This window comes from Oreochromis aureus, linkage group 17 (assembly GCF_013358895.1).
Source record: "Oreochromis aureus strain Israel breed Guangdong linkage group 17, ZZ_aureus, whole genome shotgun sequence".
NCBI classification, from domain to species: Eukaryota; Metazoa; Chordata; class Actinopteri; order Cichliformes; family Cichlidae; genus Oreochromis; species Oreochromis aureus.
Window position 1 is genome coordinate 16013272 of NC_052958.1, and position 21259 is coordinate 16034530.

A 21259-nucleotide genomic window follows, 5' to 3' on the forward strand; every position below is an offset into this window, starting at 1 on the left:
CTCAGGAGGTAGAGCAGGTCATCAGGAGGTTGGTGGTTTAATCCCTGGCTGGTCCAATGTGCATCCAAAGTATCTGTGTGCAGGATACAGAACCCCAGGTTGCTTACAAAATCTCATAAGTGTCGTTGTTCAACTGTCAGCTAATGTCTTTGCTGTCTGTGGTGTTTGAGTATAGATGGAGGAGAAGAACAGACAACTACAGGAGAGGTTGGAGCTTGCAGAACAGAAACTCCAGCAGACCATGAGGAAGGCTGAGACACTCCCGGAGGTGGAGGCTGAACTAGCCCAGAGGATAGCAGCTCTCACCAAGGTACGCGCACACGTTTGTACATATTGTACATTAACACACATACTGTTGACGTATTCCCACAGATGCCCTCGTTTTTTTTCTGTACATTTGTGTAAGTGTGCACGTGGTGTCATGACGTTTCAACATGTTCCTCTCCTCTTCCTCGGCCACATAGTCTGACTCCAGCTCCTCTTCCTCTCCTGATGATTATCACTTTGTAATGGAAGCTAAACTCCAAGACATGAACTCCATTCTTAGGAAGGTAGTCCCACAGGGCATCACAGCTATTGCCAACTCCAATAGAGAACAGATATCATTCATTTATCTTATTAGTGTTTTGTGGCGGGCGTGTTTACTGGGATTCTGCTCTGGCTGTTCTACCACCATGGGACAGCTGCATGGCACTTCTGGCTGGAGCTCATACTTGGCAGTGCTGGAGCAGCTCTCTTCCTCTTTCATTCTGTCCTTTGGTGGCCTTGTTCTCCATCTTTCTCCTTGTCACTGTTTGTTTCAATCAGCTGTCTTTCCAGTTACGCTTTAAAACATAGATATCCATCTTTGAGTTTGGGGTAGAAGCTTTGGCTTGTGTTGTCGCCACCATTTTTCTTTGTTGGCCCTCAGGCTGTCAAGCACACAGATCATCGTGGCCTCTCTTTTTTTTCTTTTTGTCCTGTCTGTGCTGTGATCCAACTGTAGGCGGAAGAGCGTCACGGGAGCATTGAGGAGCGAATGAGGCACTTGGAATGCCAGCTGGAGGAGAAGAACCAGGAGCTGCTGAGGGTGAGTCACTGCGGAGGCGTTGTGCCAAGCAGCGTTAACCAGGCAGCCACTTCTGCATGAGCAAGACAGCTTGCAGCGACAGCAACTGATGGCACACTGTCTGATTTATCACCAATGAAGCTTGACCAAATGGGTGTTTCACGGACTCTGCTGATATAGTGGTTTGCAAAATACAAATGATGCAAATGAGTCATTTTAAAACATGTTAGTATTTTCACATCACACTTTAGTGTATGATAGCAAATAGCGAGAATACTGTCTGTATGAAGATGTTTAACCTCATGAGTCATTTTCAAAGTTTTTTTTGTTGTTCGAAAAATGCAATAGTTATCAAAATAAGACAACAATAGTGGGCAATCTTTCAACAGCAATCACCTCAACGTGCTTTATATTGTAAGGTTAAGACTCTATAGTACAGAGAAAACCCCAACAGTCAAATGACCCCTTTGAGAAAGCACTTGGCAACAGTGGGAATGAAAAACTCCTTTTTAATAGGAAGAAACCTCCGGCCGAGCCAGGTTCAGGGAGAGGCAGCCGTCTGCCACAAATAGCCAGTGGTGATGGGAGGGAGAAAGGATAAAAGATACACTGTGGATGGGAGCCAGAAATTGATAATAGCTAATGATTAAATGCAGTGGTGTATAAATATATAGTGAGTAAAAAAGAAACACTCCCAATGCGTCATAGGAATCCCCCAGCAGCTTAGGCCTTTTGCAGGGAGGATCACCTGATGCAGCCCTAATGATGTTCTTTATCAAAAATGAAAGTTTTAAGCCTAATCTTAGAAGTAGAGAGGGTATCTGTCTCCCGAATTCAAACTGGAAGCTAATTCCACAGAAGAGGGCCTGAAAGCTGAAGGCTCTGCCTCCCATTCTACTTTAAAATATCCTACGAACCAGCAGTTTGTGAATAAAGTGCTCTGCTGGGTTCATAAGGTACTATGAGGTCTTTAAGATAACATGGGGCCTGATTCTTCAAGACCTTGTATGTGAGGAGAAGGATTTTCTATTCAATTTTTTATTTAACAGGGAGTCAAGAAAAGCCATTATGGGAGAAATAGCTGTGTATTATTCAGCATGTAAAAAATAAATATAAAAATGAGGAGGCTTAATCAGATTTCAATTTGACCAGTCTCCCACTCAGTGTCCTCTTCTCATGCACTAATGCATTGCTTCCAGTACTGCTATTAATTTTAGATTGTCACTTGGAATTCCCGTACTGATCGCGGCACTCCACTCATGTGTCAAACTAACCGAACTTTCATCCGGATACAGTAATACTCCCTGGTGAGGTCTCCAGCAATAACCCAGGGACCAAACAGCAGTTTTTGGTGGAACTGTTGCTCAGTGGCCAAGCCCGAAGCTAGTGCATAAGGTCAGGAGGCCAACAAGGAGTATACTCGTCCTTTGTGTCGACATTCACGGGTTTGTGCATTCTGGATTTGTCCCCGAGGCTGTCACTGCAGAGTTCTGCTGTAGCATCCTGAGGCATTTAACAGAGAACATGGGTGACCTTGTTCTATTGGGCACAGGCACAAGCCAACACAATCTTTAGTCGCCACCAGCCCCACTCACCAGATTTCACTCCCTGTGATTATTTTTTTTCTCTAAAATAAAGAAAATTATGTGGCTGTTCAGACACAGAAGTGGGGATCCAGTGCACAAGTGGTCAGAATCAGACCTCAGAGAGAGATCTAAAGTGCAGCCACACTAGAAGCATAGTAATTTATTTGAGGTAGTCTCTACTCAAATGTGGTGCTTAGGGTTCATTTACATAATCAAATAATTTATGATACACTACACTGCTTTGTTGTAGTGTTGTCCTCATATAAAGTTCTGATTTTAAACTAAAAATAGAATAGCTGTAAAGGCCATGCAATTAGTTATTCTAGTTCCTGCTGAGAAGCTTTCATCACATCAGAAACAATTTAGACTGATGTCTTATTCTCGTACAAATGGGCTTGTTTTGTGTTGGTTTATCTGTATTTTTCTCCTTCAGGCTCGGCAGAGGGAAAAGATGAATGAAGAGCACAATAAGCGACTCTCAGACACAGTGGACAGACTCCTCACTGAGTCCAACGAGCGACTTCAGCTCCACCTGAAGGAGAGAATGGCAGCTCTAGAAGAGAAGGTTAAAAACGACTGACACGTCAATGGAAACCTGTCAATATCAATTGCATCAAGTGAAGGCCATTAAAAGATGTATTTTTCTCACTTCTTCCCTTTTCCCCCCCTTTTCTTTGCAGAATATGCTAATCCAAGACTCGGAAACTTACAGAAAACAGTACGAGGAGTCAATCCAAGAAAAAGTAGGTTGTAGAGATCGAGAAACGATTACCTCCTGTTTCAAAATGTCTACATTTTACATGAGCTTAGCGTAATAATTGACTTTTGAGTACAGCAATAACGAGTTTGGTTATTGGCACTAGTTTAATTTTTTATAAACCTTCAATATTGAAAAGCTCCTGCAAGGGGTAGAATAATGAGGTGGCTACTGAAAACAGTAGAAATTACAACTGTCACTTACTCAGCCCTGTAAATGTAATCAGCTCCACATGCTTTCAGCCATGTCACTAGTATGACTAGTGGTATAAAGGGGTAGGATAATCATTTTTTGGACATGTAATATCACAGACAATGATGTGGAGAAATTGTTTTGTCCAGTCGCAGCTGGCAGAGGATATTGAGAAACTGAGATCGGAGCTCGACCAATTCAGATTGAGGGCAGGCTCCCTCACAGAACCCACGCTGTCACGGTAGGTCGGTTTTCTGTGTGTGTGTGAGTGTGTGAGTGTATCCGGATGTAAGACGCATTTTGTAGCGTACCTCCACATGTATATACTGCATCAGTTGCTGCTTTTGGACCACCATATTGGACAGGGGGAGAATTAGGCTTCCTCCTTTTCTTGTCTTTCACAATAAAAGCCTACAGTTGCTTTAACAGCATTCTTTGACACATTCCAGGAGCCAAATAAAATCATCTTTGGTTTTAATCACTGTTGAATAGATTCTTTTCCCTTAATAAATAACATTTTTCTTGTTTTTATTTGAAAATGATTAATTTATTTATTTTTTTTAATCAATTCAATTAGAATAAACTTGCTGTTAAATTTAAATCGGAATAAAAAACTAAGCTTTAAAACTAACTTTAGATGGACAAAGTTAAAAACTGGCCAGAAACATATTTTATATGTATTTTAGGAGCTATATAAAACCATTAATCACATTCCTTGTTAATCAAATAATATTTTAAATGTCTTTGAATTGTGTATCACTTGTGTTCAGTTGCATGTCGGGGCTGCAGCCCTCATTTGTGGCCAGTGACATTTGCCTCCACTGGCAAAAACATCAACATTTAAGTGTCCAGTCAACTATTCATGCCAATCCCTAATCACTATGTATGTCTAAATATATTTTCCTTATCAAAATGTATAGTTATCCAAAAATAGACAGGCCTGCAATATTTAGATAAGCAAACGGTGAGTTATTTTGGGGTTTAGAATCTGTCCATTTACCACCACAAGAAGTCTGTCATATATTATGTGTGATTCAACAATTTGATTCATAAGCTTTCAAATTAATGTAGTTTTACTATGTGTTCTATAGACTTTACTAGCAGAATAAAGACAAGAAATGTTTGTCTCTGTTGCTGAGGAAGCTTGCCAGTCAAGTGCTTCTCAGAAATGGGCCAAAGAAAAAGAAAAATGGTTTGTTCAGTGGGAGCACGGTGATCCTTGATTAGTTGGTTCTGTGTCCAAACATTAGTGTTGGATACACGACGTATTATAAGGTGAGCAAATGACTCACGAAAAACGTGGATGCTGTGAAAACATCTGCAACATAAAGAAGATGTGTTACACTAGACATGCAATAAAAGGCCACGAGAGATTCAGATTTAGTCTAATGTGTGTTTATGGAACAGGAAGCAAAGAGAGGCAAATAGATACTCTGTCTCCAGGAGCTTTCCTGTTATTTTATCCTTCTGTGAAAACTTCTTGCTCTGTTACACTATTGTTAGAAACACTGGTATAATGGAACTTTTGGCATCTATTTTTGGATATTTTCTGCTTTCCATTTCATGCTGCTTGAAGTTCTAATCTTACAAAGCTGACGTGTTGACAGTGGCAGCCTTAATCTCTTCCAAAGACAAACAATTTGCAGCCATAGAAGCATGCATAACAAGCTCTTATCCTTCAAGAAGTACACTTTGCACCTCCTCACTGTGACTAATAGGTACGCTTGAGGTATCAAAATATAACATCTGACTGGTTTCCTGCCTGTGTAACTAATTGGTACTGCAAGTTTTCTTGCTGTGTCTTATCTACTGGTAATCTGCTTTACGACCCAAACAAAATCACTGCTAACGATTGTGTTTGAAGGATTTGCTTTAACAGGTTCAGATATTATTCATCTTTCATATGAAAAACACAAAATCTGTAACCAAGCATTTGTGTTTAGTTTCAGTAATACTCATAAAAGTTGTTTCCCAGATCCCATCTGGACACATCAGCCGAGCTTCGATTCTCTTTGGGATCTCTGGCTGAAACCCAGTCGGACCACTACCGCTCAGCAAAGGTCATCCATCGACAAAGGAGAGGTCGAATAGGTCTGCGAGAAACCAAGGTGAGGAATAACATCTGGTTTGTCTGCCTTTCGATTTACTTATATTTAAATGTTTCTATTTTAAAAACATCTAAGAGCTTCTTTAGTGGTCTGTTGATGAATGGTGTCAGCTTTAACGCAGTGACTTCAATTTAGATACTGGAGAAGGTATCTTAAGTTCCAGTTTGGCAAATCCAACAGGGACTAAAATATCTCAATATACACTCTCTGGAAACTTCATTACACCTTCCTAGTACTAGGTTGGGTTGCCTTTATTCTGTATCACATAGATTAAACAAGTTGCTAGAAGGACTCCTCAGAGCTTCATACAGCTGCTTCAGATTTGGTGCCTGTGGAGACTTTTTGATTGCTGTAAATTCATTGTCACGTTTGAGAAACCAGTTTGACCTGATTCAGCTTTGTGACATGAAGCCAAGAAATTATTCCCCATACCATTACACTGATAGCAGCAGCCTGGACTGTTCACACAAGGCGAGATGAATGAATGTTTTGATGTTGTTTGCAACAAATTCTGACCCTGCCATCCTAAAAGTAGCAGCAGAAACCAAGACTTATCAGACTAGAGAACATTTTTCATATCTTCTGTTGTCCAATTTTAATAAGCTCAGGCAAAGTGTAGCCTCGCTTTCTTTTTCTTGACAGGAATGGCACTCTGTGTGGTCTTCTGCTGCTGTAGCCAATCTGCTTCTACGCTATATGTGTTGTGCAATCAGAGATGCTTTCTGGCATACCTTGGTTGGAATGAGGGGTTGCTGTTAGTGAGGCGCACACACTAAATTTACCAAATATGATGACCAGAGAGGCAGACAAAGACCCGGCAACAATGTACTGGGTCTGAATTAGGCCTTGAACCTTTAATATAACATTATTGACAGGCTTAATGCGAGTATTTTCTATAGGCTCTTATTTTGGAGGTTTAAAGTTTTTGAATTCTAAATACAGGTTATGGCAATTCAAGTATGAGTGCAGCACACATTATAAATATATAGGATACTGCTTTTAAATGAAACAAAAACCATTTCCATCTTTTGGTGTGTCACCACTACTACTGCTTAGAGAAGTCATTAAGTCTTATTAGAGTTAGTAATAAGACATAATCAGGGGAAAAAAGCATAAGTGCTTCTCATAAAATCTTATTACATGACTATGTTTTCAGTTTCCAGTAATGATCTCAAAATATTAGTTCATAACTAATAAGATATTGTTTTGTAGTCACAGTTTCACTCTGTCTCTGTATGCAGGCAAAGTCACTGGGGGAGCCTGAATGGCGCTCACAGCAGTTGGGGGTCCTGGGAGGCCACCACTTTGAGAGCGACACGGAAATGTCTGACATTGACGACGACGATAGGGAGACGTTGTTCAGCTCCATGGACCTGCTGTCTCCCAGTGGTCACTCCGATGCACAAACTCTGGCCATGATGCTTCAGGAGCAGCTGGACGCAATCAACAAGGAGATCCGGTAGCTGACACACGCCGTTGTATAAATTTAATACTCAAGGCCAGATTTCCAGACGTATTGATCTGCCTCCTCGTTCTAAATCCACTTTACTGGAGACCGACTTGATATGTTTTTAAGATCATGTTCTGGGAAGACTTTAAAGTTTGGAGCGATATTCTGCTTCCATAACTCCACCTAGTTTGCCCTTGGTTGCTAAAGCAATATTTCACCCAAAAGCTCTGCTGTTAGTATTAAAAATTAACACACCCACATTGATTTTGGTTGCCTTGTGTTCAAGCTAGTAACCACAGAAGCAAGATAAAAAGTACCCCAGAGATACAAGAAGAAACTGAGCCGCATAGTAATTCACTCTCTAGACAAAATGTGTGTCTGCCGAGCTCACAGGTAAACCACTAAAGGTGTCTGTAGATTACTCTTCCCGTATGTGACCCAAACACTATTCTTGTGTGCACTCAGTGTTTTGGGAAATGTGAGGTGCCTCTTGCTTGATAATGCTGTAATTATCTTGTGCCGATAAGTATTCATGACCCCCAGGCACAACTTTACTTAGTTCTTTATTTCAAGGGCTGTTAATGTGCCTTGTGGTCTTTGCTAATTTACATCTACATCAGAAGACACAGCGCTACATTTCTTTTAGAAAGATTTAATGCGGTCTTATTGTGTAAAGTGATCATGAATCTAAAGTGTTGAGCTTTCAGCTAATTACAAAGTTAGATACAGAGTGTGGTTAATTACCCGACTTTTAGCCTTTTAACTCTTTAGTTTGTCCTTTAATTACTTTACCTGATACTGCAGGGATTTAAAGGACTGAGCGTTGCAAATCTCCTGAAATCTACCTTTAAAGAACTTGAAAGCTGAGGCCATTTTTGTAGCAGTATAGCTTCTATATTTTTTGCTTTTTAAGTTATCTAAAAAATGCACAGCTTGATTCTTTTTTTTAAGTTTTACATAGAAAAATATTCACAGCATTTTCCTGATACCAGGCTAATCCAGGAAGAGAAGGAGTCAACAGAGCTGCGGGCAGAGGAGATTGAGAACCGAGTGGCCAGCGTTAGCCTCGAGGGTCTAAACCTGGCTCGAATGCACCACCATGGAGCCTCCATTACTGCCTCAGCAACTGCCTCCTCGCTTGCCTCCTCTTCCCCACCCAGCGGACACTCCACACCTAAGCTTGATCCTCGAAGCCCTGCCCGGGACATGGAGCGCATGGGGGTCATGACACTGGTATGTTACATCACCGCGTGCGAGACATCTTCTATCATACCATCTACAGACCCTACTGCACACCTCTGTTTACATGTTGCATCAATAAATTGCCATCTTTTTACCTGCAAGAGCACCATGTAAACTGTAAATGTGGTCTTTGTTTAGAAGTCTGGGAATAGTAATGCAGTTGGTACAAAATACAGTTTCCCTACATGTGAAACTTTATGTAGAAAATAGATGTAGCTACCATTATGTCACCTATTGGTTTTCTTGAAGCCAGATTAAAGTTACAGAGCAGAGTTGCCAAGTTCTGAGGAGCATTGAGTGTAAAAGTTGCCAATGCTCTGTTGACTCAATAACTACAGAGTTCCAAACCTCCTCTAGCATTAATATCAGCACAAAAACCGTGTGGTGGGAGCTTCATAGCATGGCTTTCATGGCCGAGCAGCTCATGTAGGTGTAATGCGTAGGTGGGCCGGTCCTTTTCTCAATATGGTTCACATAAAATAATAGAACTTCACTTATCAAAACTGTACCACAGATCTATTTATCACACAGCAAGCCATAGTATTTGTCAGATAACTGTATTGAAAATGCTCCAGAAGGTAGCAACGCAACAAACACATTGGAGAGCTCTCTCGACTATCATCATTCAACCCAGGTGTCTAGTGGGATCTACAGTGTAAATATCTTCCTTACCCATGGGATTTCAAAGCAATAAGGCTTTGATTTTATTGATCATTCAACTGACTTGTTTACCAATCTTTCTTTATTCCTCAGTGCTGATCTCTAAATAGGTGGTCTGGTATTGGGCAATGGCTCATGAGCTTCTAATGGTACATGATATTTCTATAAGTGAGCTAATTGTTTTATTTTTCACCAGCATGCAGGAGTTCAAGTTTTATGTTCATGCTTTAACACGTGGATATTGACAGTTTTTTTTTTTTCTGTTTTTCCTTCACCATACAGCCCAGTGATTTGAGGAAACACAGGAGAAAGGTACACACACCAAGAGTTCGCTCGACAGATTTTAAATATGATACCATTTCACTATAACTCAGAGCTGTAATGGTTGCTGCAGTGACACCGTGAATAAATTGTTGACTTACTAGTGTCCGAGGTCACTTGTAATGACCCCGCCCCTTTGCCCTCATCCCTCAGATAGCAGCGGTGGATGAGGATGGCCGCGAGGACAAGGCCACCATTAAGTGTGAGACATCCCCCCCTCCGACGCCACGCACTGTCCGAATGACACACACACTGCCAGCCTCCTCGCACAACGATGCACGAGGGTAAGTGCCTGCTGTAAGTGAAGGCATTTCTTAAAATGGTTCTCGATGATGTGTGTTTGTAGATGATGCTGTCATCCCATTCTTGCTTTTGATGAAAATGAGATAGTATACTGCCCAATTAGTACTTGCCAGTTCAGCTGCAATTTGTGCTATGAATATTTCAACACGCAAGATATTACAGTACTTCAGTACTTTCTCAATATCTGGATGATTAAAGCTAAAGTACAGCTAAAGTATCGCTAAAGTAAAGCTAAAGCATCACTGTTGCAGTGATATCAGATGAGATGAAGCTTCAATAATTTGCATAAAATGCTCAAAAAGTACATTTGCTATAAGCAGCAAATATTCCCAGGATACAACACAAGAAAAAGTCTGTAAACTTCCATTTCAAAAGTTAATAACAGAACGAGTTAGAGTGACACAGCAGGGCATTAAATAAAATGTACTTGAGATGACAAATATACTTCTTAACATAAGCTTATAATGGAAAGCCAAAATGTTTGTCCTTTGATTATCTCATAAAATTAAAATGTAGCAAACACTCCTTTTATGAATACTGTCTGTATGTTTCTGTCCTCAGGATTGTGGCTTCTTTAGAGGCTGAAGCCAGTGCCCTAAGTAGTGTAGCCAGCAGCCAGGACTCCCTCCACAAGCAGCCAAAGAAGAAGGGCATTAAATCCTCCATCGGACGATTATTTGGCAAGAAGGAAAAAGGCCGACTGGCACACCTAGCACACAGACAGGTCATGGTAGATCCACAAGGCGAGTACAGAGCTGGGATGTTTTACTTAATACTATTACAATTTGGTCTATTTTGTGTAAAAAAAAAAAAAAAAAACTTTTTAAAAAAGCACTCTAAGCTGCAATTTTTGCCAGCTAAGAAGGTCTCTCAGAGTTACAAACTGGACAGTACTACTTAGAGTTCTAATGCTGCAGCTAGTCAGCATGTAACTTCATGTTAGCGACATAAACACACTAAAAATGCACCACCTTGGCATAGCCACAGTGTCATCACCTACTAGTTTCAATTTTAAAGGCTCTGTTTTATGGCTCAGTTACACTAGAATTAAAACACAAATTGATTGGAGGTTGCCCAATTGCATTTAGTTTTTTTGTATTCATCGAACGAATGCAAGTAGTTTCAGTGACCAAGTGGTCAAGAGATTAAGTGTGCAACACCCTCAGCAACCTGGATGACTACTTTCAGTCACAACTGGGGGCGACTGAGGACAGGTTGCCTCCCACCTTTGACCTCTGCAAACAGTTGCAGACTGCAGTCACTCTCAGACAGAATGGCAAAGGTTTGCAAACAATTGCTGTGTGATTTAGAAATGCAGACAGGCATTCACATTGCAGTCAGTCTCTTTGTAGCAGAGGAATTGACTTAACTGGTTGCCAACTAAAAATACAAATACACTATTTATTTATTTATTTATTCATTTATTCATAATAACAGTTTCTGATTATATTCACTTAAATCCATTTGTTCTCCACAGCAACAATGATGGATTCAGACATGGCGGGCCAGGACATGGGGGTGAGCAAGTTGGGCACTCAGGCTGAGAAGGACCGCAGATTGAAAAAGAAGTAAGCTTTTATCCTAAGTGCCACTTCACTAGAACATTTTTAGGTGGAGTTAGTATAGTTATACTCCCTTAATGCACACCCAGCAGTATCCATTTAATATAATAACACAGACATTTAGGTACCCTGTGAGAAGAAACATTTTCTTTGGAATCAATCCAACTCAGTGCTAAACCTTCTTGAGAATTCCCACTCACTGCTACATTGCAGTATATAAACCAGTCTGAACTTTGGCATAGAGACAATGGCTACACCCTCCTTTTCCTGGGTTTGCCTTTAACCTCTTTTCTTTCACTGTATATTCTACCATAACCACGCTGAGAACAGGATCAATACAAAGCAGAAGCTCGATCAGTATCCACGAGCACAGATCAGCCCCACTGTATTCAGACACACAGCCAAAGTCTATTGATCCAGGCTAAAAAGCCAATTAATCGCACAAAGGTTCTTTGTCACTTTGGAAGCTATAGATGGCTTTCCTAACACACCACCCATAGATTACACTCAAACACATTAGGTGCCTTCTTGGGGGGGGGGGGAAGAAACAAAAGGGAAACCCCTTCACACATCGGCTCTCTCAGCTGGAGTGTTTCAGAATAAATGTGCGTGTATGTTCGTGTGTGTGTGTGCGTGTGTGCGCATTTGCCATGCCTCAGTGCCAAATGATGAATGTCATTTGCTCGAAGTGCACATTGAGTTGTCATGACGGATAACTTTGCCTCCCATGTAGTTTGGTCAATAGAGAGTACTGTTGTTCGTATGTTGACAAATGTGTTGTTTTCCTTCCACTGCACCGACTTCTTCATAGCAGTGTCCGGGATTCAGGCCACACGCCACCACCTTGCATCTTGGTGCCTCCTCCTCCTCCTCACTGCATGCCATTAAGCTGCCTGCACTATTTCCATTTCAGCATCTTGGTTGATCAGTACTGCTGTGATCTCATTGTTGGTGTGTTTTATTTTCCTTCAAGAGGTAACAACAAGTATCTGAATGTAACTGAGCATTTGAATGTAAGGCCATGGAGAGGAGGGGAGGGTCTTGCTGTGTTTCAGTGCATTTCTCATTTCTTCTGCTGCACGAGATGTGATCAGGACTGCATTGTAGAAGATGACTTTTTTGGACTGCTCTACAGATGCTCCTGTTAAAGAATGTCCTCCATTGTGAGATATGTGTCTCTGTGTGTGTGCGAGTGTGTGGGCGTGCAAGTGTTTGTGTTTAGAGCCGTAGGGTGAATTTGCCTATAAACTCATTAACATGTGTGTACTTTTGTCTCCCCGTCGCTCTCTTTCTCCCTCTTTCTCTCTTCTTTGACTCTCTCCTCTCTTACCCTTCCTCTCCCTCTCATCATCCTCTGACTCTAACAAAGCGGGTAAGTTGCGAGGATGTATAAATGCCCTCCTGGATATGACATTGTCTCAGCCATTTTGCCCTTTGTGTCATCTCTTCTGTGTGTCTGCTCATCCGTCCTCTCCTGAAAGAACCAGTGCCAAAGCTGACGTCTCTTATCTATCTATCCTTCATGGCTGTTAATGATGCCATTGCTTTCTTTCTTTTCTTTTTTTTTTTTCATTTACCACATGAGGACTTTTTCTTCCCCCCCTTTTTACAGTTCAATGGCAGCTGCATCCATGGCTGGAAAGAGAATGTGCCGCCGCTAAACCTGGGGCCCAATTTTTATACCCAGAATGTTTTCCTCTCCTTATCTGTGTCTCTTATCTATTTGTGTGAAATAACCAGCTGCAACATCTGGTTATGGGAATGTCAGAGGTTCTTTTTGGTTGTATGATTTATCATAACTGTCTCCTTACTTCCCTTTTCCCCCAGCTATGTTCAGTGGATATATTTCTCCATGCATTAGACTTGACCTGAACATAAAACATGAGCTATCTTCCCCATGTGCTGGATAGATAAGACAGTGAATGTATCTGGTTGTGTTTGGATGAACACATTTCCTCTGTCACCTGTAGGCTTTTGTATGCTATGTGTGGTGTGTTTAAGTGCCCTTTCACCGCACCGAGGCCTTCAATGCTGAGAGTGCTACATGTATCATGTTTATTACAAAGCCCTCTCCTTCCATTTGTCAAGTTCTTTGACAACACAATCGGGGAAGGGGAGGTTGATTCAGAGTTTGATTTTTTCTTTTTTTCATTTTGTTATGAAATGTGTTCACAAAATAGAATAGGAACTGTGTTGTTGTTTTTTTTCGTGCGTGGATGTGAGTACGAGTGTGTTCCTCGGTCCCCTGTTCGTCAGGCATTTTTAGGCTGTTTATCAGTTCTGTATCTCGCTGAATGTGGGCGGATTCAGCACAATACAAATAGCTCTTTGCATGACAGACAAAGAGTATCTATTTGCTTCTCCTTGTCGATATGGTGCAAATTGCATTGGGCTGAATAGGTCGTTTCCATGCTCAAAGCTACTCTCAAAAGGAGGTAAAACAAAATAGTACTTAGACCTCAGATGTTACACTTCAACACCTGCTAAAAAAACAAAACATGGAGCACAGCTGAGAAAGTGTGAAGACAAGTTTCACTTAAAAATACCCGACTGCATGATTCAAACATCCAAAACAAACGAAAATCTATCTCTGCAGAAAAAAACTATGATGAGATGGATAATCGTGTTTAATGTGGTGCCCAGAATCACTGAGCAGATAACTGCAGCACTGTGCTTTCCAGGTGTGGGCATTGTTGTCGATGCAGTACTTCTGCCAAGGTTGCAGCAATCCTCTAAATATAGTGTGAACATATTTTACAACCTAGATGTACATCAAAATATGCAGAGAGAAATTTAGAGTTCCAGGTTGAACTATTGCAAACTTTAAGTAGCAAGTCTTAAATTACTAGAGACAGCTTGCTCTCCGTAGCTGCATCTGTTATGTAATTTAAAGGTAACATTTTATATTAGCTTACAAATAGTATAGAGAGTCATAACTACCCAAATCAAAAAAGTGCAAATGCATAAATACCTAAATGTCTCAGTAAATAGATGTGACCTCAAATGCATTCAAAATAATATTGAAAATAATAAAAACATTTAGATAATAAGGCATTAATTAAATCATTAAAAACAATGACAGATTGTTTTACCTTTGCATTATTAAACTCTGTTTATTTTAATTTCCATTCCAAATATTTTCCATCCATTTTTTTTTCCTGACACTCACCTGAGTCTTGGTTCTGGGGGTAGCCATCGAAGCAGAGATGCCCAGATCTTCTTCTCTTTATCCACCTCCTCAGAGGTGTTCCCAAACCAGCTGAGAGACAAAATCTGTCCAGCATTTCCTGGGTCTGCCAGGGGGCTTCCTCCCACTTGGATATGGTTGAAATACCTCAGCTTCCAACATCCTAAGAACCAGTTTAAGGAACTGGGGATTGGTTTGCCGAGGCTTACACCACCTTGATTTAGTCTGCACCACACACCTATGGCTTGTCCCGTAGGTGATGGGTCCACGGGAGCGCTGCCTCGTGTGTCTTGAAGGGGCTAAGACCAGGCCACGAGGAGCGTGCTGTGTTCTTCATAGCAGTCTTTTGAGGGGGGGGACGTGGCCTTGCACCTCCAGGACCAGTTTGCCTTGGGAAATCCTACCAGGGTAAATGCCTCGTACGGCATAGCTACCGATGTAACTCGAGCTCACAATAAGATGGAAATTAATCGAGGGGTCATCATGTCTTTTCTGTTTCTGTAATATATATTCTTAGCATTTTTAGTCTCTATTTCACCAAGCTTTTCTTTTCTTGTATTAGTTTTTTACATTGATTTGTGCATTTCTGCTTATAGAGACTGTCAAGCCAAGGGTCAACTTGGCAGCTATTAGCTAATCAACACCAAGCTCACAAATAGAACACAAAGGTGTAAATGCATAAAGAAATTTTACAAATAAATCAACCGTTTCTTCATCTGTACTGTTATTTGCAAGGGTTCACCACAGTGGATTTCTTTTCATATTTTATTTGGCAGATTTTTATGCCAGATGCCTTCCTGACACAACCCTCCCAGGGATTTGTGTCTCCTCCCAGTCTCAGAACTGGCCAAAGTCTAAACCACCAAGGTGAATAATTTAACAAAAAGACAAAATAAATGGAAATAATAATAAACAGGGGAGTAACACAAATATGGTTACAATTAAAATGGGATTCTCACCAGTCATAATTGTATAATTTCTGCATTATTTTTCAATTATTTATTGGGAGGAATTTAATGTCAGCCATTTATTTATCCATTTATTGATTTCTTTTAATTATGTCAGCTTCAGCCCTCCGTATTGCAGACATGACAGGGAAGAGCTAGCATAAAGGACTGTGGATTAAGTGAAGTCAGTGAATTGTATTAATGCAAGGCCTATGTGTTTCTCTGAGTGCAGATACAACTGTGCATATCTGTGCTCCACTGTCCATTAGCACAGAAGTGAATGATGAATTATTGCCCCTTTCAATGCTATAGGAGTACAGGTTGGACCGAGAGATAAAATGTGAATGAGTACAATCCTCTTCGTGTACTACACACACACACACACACACACACACACACACACACACACACACACACACACACACACACACACACACACACAGATCCGCAACAGCACAACGTTAACTGCAGGAGTTTGTGAAGAGCATGTGAGCAGGTTTTAGGATGTGAGATATAAGAAAGTCTGGTGTTTTGTTAGACTGAACAAATGTGTGTTCAGGATGTACAAATTCATGTGTTCATACCAGGTCTCCTCTGTCCCTGCCCTCAGACACGAGCTGCTGGAGGAGGCTAGGAGAAAGGGTTTACCTTTTGCCCAGTGGGACGGTCCTACTGTTGTTGCGTGGCTGGAGGTAAATGGTCACCTTTCTCTAGTAGGTATATTAAAAATCGAAGCACTTATGATGGATGTAACTTTACTTTTATTGAAGTATGAGTATGAAGTTATGACCCAGTTTCCAATCACTTGCATGGATATTTACCGAACAGTAGCACAGAATAGAAATTTAAGAATATGTGATGATCACTGTAGTGATAGCGTTTTAGAAAACACTGGAATATACAGCTAAAGGACCCAAAATACAGACACTCTTCTGCCCCCTAATGTTTACTAGCAGGTGTACATCCACAAGCCAGTTCATGACCTCCCTAATCCTCCAGCACAATGTTCTAGTTAAAGATGGCGCCATATGGGATTAAGGCTGATATTAAAATATGTTTGACTGAAAGTTTTTTTTAAACATGATTTTTATTGCCAAATAAGTACTCAGTCTTTCCTGTTAACACTCTTGTCTCCTCACCTCTGTGTGATGAAGTTGTGGTTGGGGATGCCGGCCTGGTACGTGGCAGCATGTCGTGCCAACGTGAAGAGCGGCGCCATCATGTCGGCCCTATCTGACACCGAAATCCAGAGGGAGATCGGAATCAGTAACCCTCTACACCGCCTCAAACTTCGCTTGGCAATCCAGGAAATGGTCTCCCTCACCAGCCCCTCAGCCCCGCCCACCTCCAGAACCGTGAGTTACACGGATAATGTGGGAATTTTATTTCCACACATATTTGTTGAAGGAAGCGTTGCTCTAAAGGAGGGAAGTTTTCTCATAATTTGTAACAACAGAATTGGCAAAAAACAGACAAAGAAGGAACAAGGATTTGGAAATGGGAAAGCAGTTAGCCTAGCTAGCCTAGGTATAATCAGAAAATGATAATAAACCGCATATCTACCCGCACAAAAAAAAAAACAAAAACAAAAAATGAATTAGTGATTTTTCAAGATGCTGGATAGACCTGACTTTACACGGCTGTTTCCCATCTTTATCCTAAGCTAAGCTAACAGGTTCCTGGTTTAATCTTGTGGTTTCAAATCCTGAAATGTGGAGCCATTCCTTCAACATACATTCTGTCTGTTTTGCACCTTTTAAATTGAGTTTTTGTGAGTTTGGACTAGGGATGGGTATCGTTTAGGTTTTATCCGATACCGGTGCCAAACCGGTACTTTTGAAATGGTGCCGGTGCTTAAACGGTGCTCAAACCAGTGCTTAAAGAATGGAGAACACAAAATTGGTCCAAAAACCTCTCATGTTTAACTGTTTTCTACTTTTTCTTTGGTCATTTTAGCCTTTTTGGCCAGGGTGAAGGGAGCATCTGCCATCAAACAAGAAGACAGCCGCATGTAGCTATGATGATGTTTGCTAGTTCACCTTACATGCATTAATGTAATAATGTGGTTAGCGTACTCAACGTTAATTACACACGAACAACATTAAGATACTCACGCAGAGAAGAACGGCTGCTGCTGCCATCATCATCCTCAATATTTCTGCTGCCCTGGCAGGGCTAGGGTTCAGGACTCTACTCTTCGGGTTTTTGGGGGATGTTGCTAACTCCGGGTCCGATAACAGGCAGCAACACCCGGTGTGAGGTCTTGCAGCAAGCTATGAAATACGGCGCATTTCTCGGCTTTTAAAAAAAACGCTATGCGTCGCCAGGTGTTTCATCAGATTCGAGGTGTTACCTTTGACAGTATCACAGTATCACCTTAAAGCACTTGTTGCAGGCTGCTGAGTTTGCATCTTTTGCTGTGAAGTACAGCCAGACTTTTGACCGCTTCACCTTGGGCATTTTTAATCTGTAGCTCTGCTCTAAAAGAACGAACGTACCTGGCCCCGCCTACTATCCTCGGAAACGTAAAATGATTGGCTAGAATCTAAAGTCGTCACAGCTCAGGAAAAAAAAGCACCGAAATAAAGCACCGAAATGTGCGCTGCTTTTCGGTCTGGTTACTACCGTTTATGTCAGAACCCGGTACCCATCCCTAGTTTGGACATGTGTATTTTTAGTTTTTCATTGTGATTTTTTAAATGTTTTTTTATGATGTAGGTAAACCACTTGAAGCTCTAGCTAGCTATAGCTAACTAGGTCACACTGGTTATAGTGCACATACATGTAATGCAACACTTCTGCAAGAAAAAAAAAGGTTACTGCAATCATAATTTCTGCCTCCAAAACAGTTCTAGCAAATATTTTTGGGACATGAATAGCTTCCCTGCTTGCATACACCACATCTTCATGCATGGGTAACACGCTCAGTCTTTACCATCACATCCAGGTTGTCTGCGATTTTTAATAGTTGCTTTATGATAAGTAAGCGTATATTACAGTGGGAGTTGGTGATGGCCCAGTCTGTAAAACATGGCTCCTACGTGTACTGTAATTTAGCTTTCCAGTTATTCCACACCACAGTTGCTTTCATTGCTCCCTCCTGTCATGATAATTGCATACAGACTCTGAGGACTCTGCTGTTCCTTAATGACTGCAACTGTTCACACTGCAGAGCAAATATGCTGTTATACAAAAGGTACGCTTACACTTACAGTGCAGCTCATATATCACGCAGACGTGAGAAGTTGCATTGGCTGTGTAAACCCAGCCAGGAGCATTCATTAAAGTTGTTTTTAGACGCTGCTAGTATGCATGCAAACATTATAGCTCAGAATCTCTTCTCACCTCTCCTGTTGTTCAGTAACTTTGCCGGTACTCTCCGCTGTGCTACCCCTTCACCACACCCTCTCTTCCACCACTTAGCTCCACTTCCACACCTCATGAAATTTTCATTACAGAGCCAGAGACGAGTCCAATCAAAGTCCCCCAACTGTGGCAGGCCTCACACTTAAAACCTCTGCACTTAACAGAGGGGGTTAATTGACCTTGTAAATGCAGCAGGATGTGCATGTCAAGCAGAAACTGTAGAGAGTGTAAAGACTCAGGCGTTTCAGGCTATCAGGGATTTGATTCCCAGCCCCGTTGAACCCAGAAACATGCAATGATTTTATCTTTACCTTTTACCATTTCATCCAAACCTTTTTAAATGTTTTACCTTTAAAACACCTGTCAGATGGACTCAAGAACCCCTTCACAGATCAATTTGTTGATTTTATTTGTATTTTATACTGTAAATCTTGGTCAGACCATTTCATAATGGATAATTACCTATAATGCGAAACCTCACGGTAAATGGCTAACGATCGCAAGTCATTAGTAAATGAGCGTGTTGCTTCACAGTCAGACCCACCCTTCCTTCTCACATTTAGTTTATACCACTTCTCCATGTATCCCCAGCTAACAACTTCATCCCCCTGTTCATACTTCTCACAGTTTCTTTAGCAATTTTTTATGCTATTAGCACACAATAGTAACTTTCACTTCCTTCTAAGTTTTTTTAATGACATGATTTTTTTTCCAGAGTAATTACTTTCTACAGTAATTCAATTCAATTCAATTCAATTTTATTTATATAGCGCCAAATCACAACAAAAGTCGCCTCAAGGCGCTTCATATTGTACAGTAGATAGCACAATAATAAATACAGAGAAAAACCCAACAATCATATGACCCCCTATGAGCAAGCACTTTGGCGACAGTGGGAAGGAAAAACTCCCTTTTAACAGGAAGAAACCTCCGGCAGAACCAGGCTCAGGGAGGGGCGGCCATCTGCTGCGACCGGTTGGGGTGAAAGAAGGAAAACAGGATGAAAGACATGCTGTGGAAGAGAGACAGAGATTAATAACAGATATGATTCGATGCACAGAGGTCTATTAGCACATAGTGAGTGAGAAAGGTGACTGGAAGGGAAAAACTCAATGCATCATGGGAATCCCCGGCAGCCTACGTCTATTGCAGCATAACTAAGGGAGGATTCAGGGTCAGTAATATGCACACATATTAAACCAGTCCAATAGACTGGTGCTTAGTTCAAATAGAGAAGTGAAAATCAACTTAAAGCACTTTTCACTACAGGCGTTATTCATCCATTCACCTTATACGCCCTCAAACTTTCATGCTCCAATGGACGCATTGGGAGAAGTTTGGGGTTCAGTATCTTGCCCAAGGACGCTTTCGACCTGCTAGACGACCTGCTCCATCTCCTGAGCCATAGTCACCCCATCTGTCCTACAGTGACCCTTGGCTGGAAATCACTGCCTTACATTTTTATTATCTAAGCAATAATATCTGATCCTGTAGCTGCTGCACAGCCATTCTTTTTCTGCAATGCAGCCAAATGGACAACAATGAGAGAAACCAGCTTTGTCCAAAAATTAAAAAATAATGTAATACAGTCACACAGAGAGGTTTATTGAAAGTTAGCATTATGTTACTGTATTTTTTTAATCCATTAATAAGAACACCATTAATGGAAAAATCCCCAAACATAGTCTCGGTCCATTTCACTATTAAATAAATCTGTTTTTACGATGAACATTTTAACTGCCTTTCTTACTAATTTATCACGTAGAGTAGCCAAGACAATTAACATAATCAGCACTACTATTGTTAGTTGCACCTGTAGGTGTGAATGATATGGACAGACACCATTAGAGATGTTTTGTTTCGCTCGTTTGAGTGAACTGGCTGTCTGCTAGTGGAAGGTGAATAGATGGGTAACGTGCAATTTACATGTCTGTTGGTGTTGGTTACTAATTTATTCAGTCTTAAATGTTGTGCATGCCAAATGTCCTTGTTATCTGCGTGTCTTGTGTATGTATTCTATGCATATGTCCGGATGTTCTGTGTTATACTTTGTGTTTTTGTCCTTTGCATATGCCCTTTGACCCCTGGCGGGTTTGGGGCCAGTTCATCATCTGACTGTGATGCTATAACACTATTGGCTTACAGTGGTGCTGCTCTTCTTCTTTAACACTGCTTGCCCCTCCTACCGGACCTCTACTACCAACCCTGCTGCTGCTCTGTCTCTTGGGCTCTGCCCCTTATAGCCATCAGGCAATGTATGGGTGACCCATGAGGAGATGGAGACCCTGGCAGCCCCTTCCAAAACGGTCAGTCCTGCTGTGTCCTTTAACGGTTACCCCTTTCTTTCTGTCACTCATATTTGTCTGGTGGTATAAGTGTGATTATCAGAGGGTGGATGTGGAAAAATATGAATGGTTTCTGATGGAAAAGGCATGAAGCGGTTAAACCCTTCCCCGGTCTATGAACCTCTTCTCAACACTAATAGCCAGCTTGAAGCCTTTAGCAGCTGCTGATGCCTCAATGAAGGTTT

At 41.2% G+C, this 21259-nt stretch overlaps 1 protein-coding gene across 4 annotated transcripts in view; it reads left to right on the forward strand.

Annotated features, from left to right (window-relative positions):
- The window catches only part of ppfia2 (PTPRF interacting protein alpha 2), a 107976-nt gene that overhangs the window by 75874 nt on the left and 10843 nt on the right, over nucleotides 1–21259 (forward strand). For 2 of the 4 annotated variants that reach the window (XM_039601551.1, XM_039601554.1), the window contains exons 8-22: nucleotides 176–310; nucleotides 986–1069; nucleotides 3068–3199; nucleotides 3315–3377; nucleotides 3733–3824; nucleotides 5559–5691; nucleotides 6933–7150; nucleotides 8134–8374; nucleotides 9326–9355; nucleotides 9518–9648; nucleotides 10229–10410; nucleotides 11145–11235; nucleotides 15974–16055; nucleotides 16518–16718; nucleotides 20973–21035. In XM_039601551.1, the coding sequence (XP_039457485.1) occupies nucleotides 176–310; nucleotides 986–1069; nucleotides 3068–3199; nucleotides 3315–3377; nucleotides 3733–3824; nucleotides 5559–5691; nucleotides 6933–7150; nucleotides 8134–8374; nucleotides 9326–9355; nucleotides 9518–9648; nucleotides 10229–10410; nucleotides 11145–11235; nucleotides 15974–16055; nucleotides 16518–16718; nucleotides 20973–21035 (1878 nt within the window). Of the gene's footprint in view, nucleotides 1–175; nucleotides 311–464; nucleotides 552–985; nucleotides 1070–3067; nucleotides 3200–3314; nucleotides 3378–3732; nucleotides 3825–5558; nucleotides 5692–6932; nucleotides 7151–8133; nucleotides 8375–9325; nucleotides 9356–9517; nucleotides 9649–10228; nucleotides 10411–11144; nucleotides 11236–15973; nucleotides 16056–16517; nucleotides 16719–20972; nucleotides 21036–21259 lie in introns of all 4 variants that reach the window. The other 2 variants (XM_039601552.1, XM_039601553.1) reach the window with 2 other exon arrangements.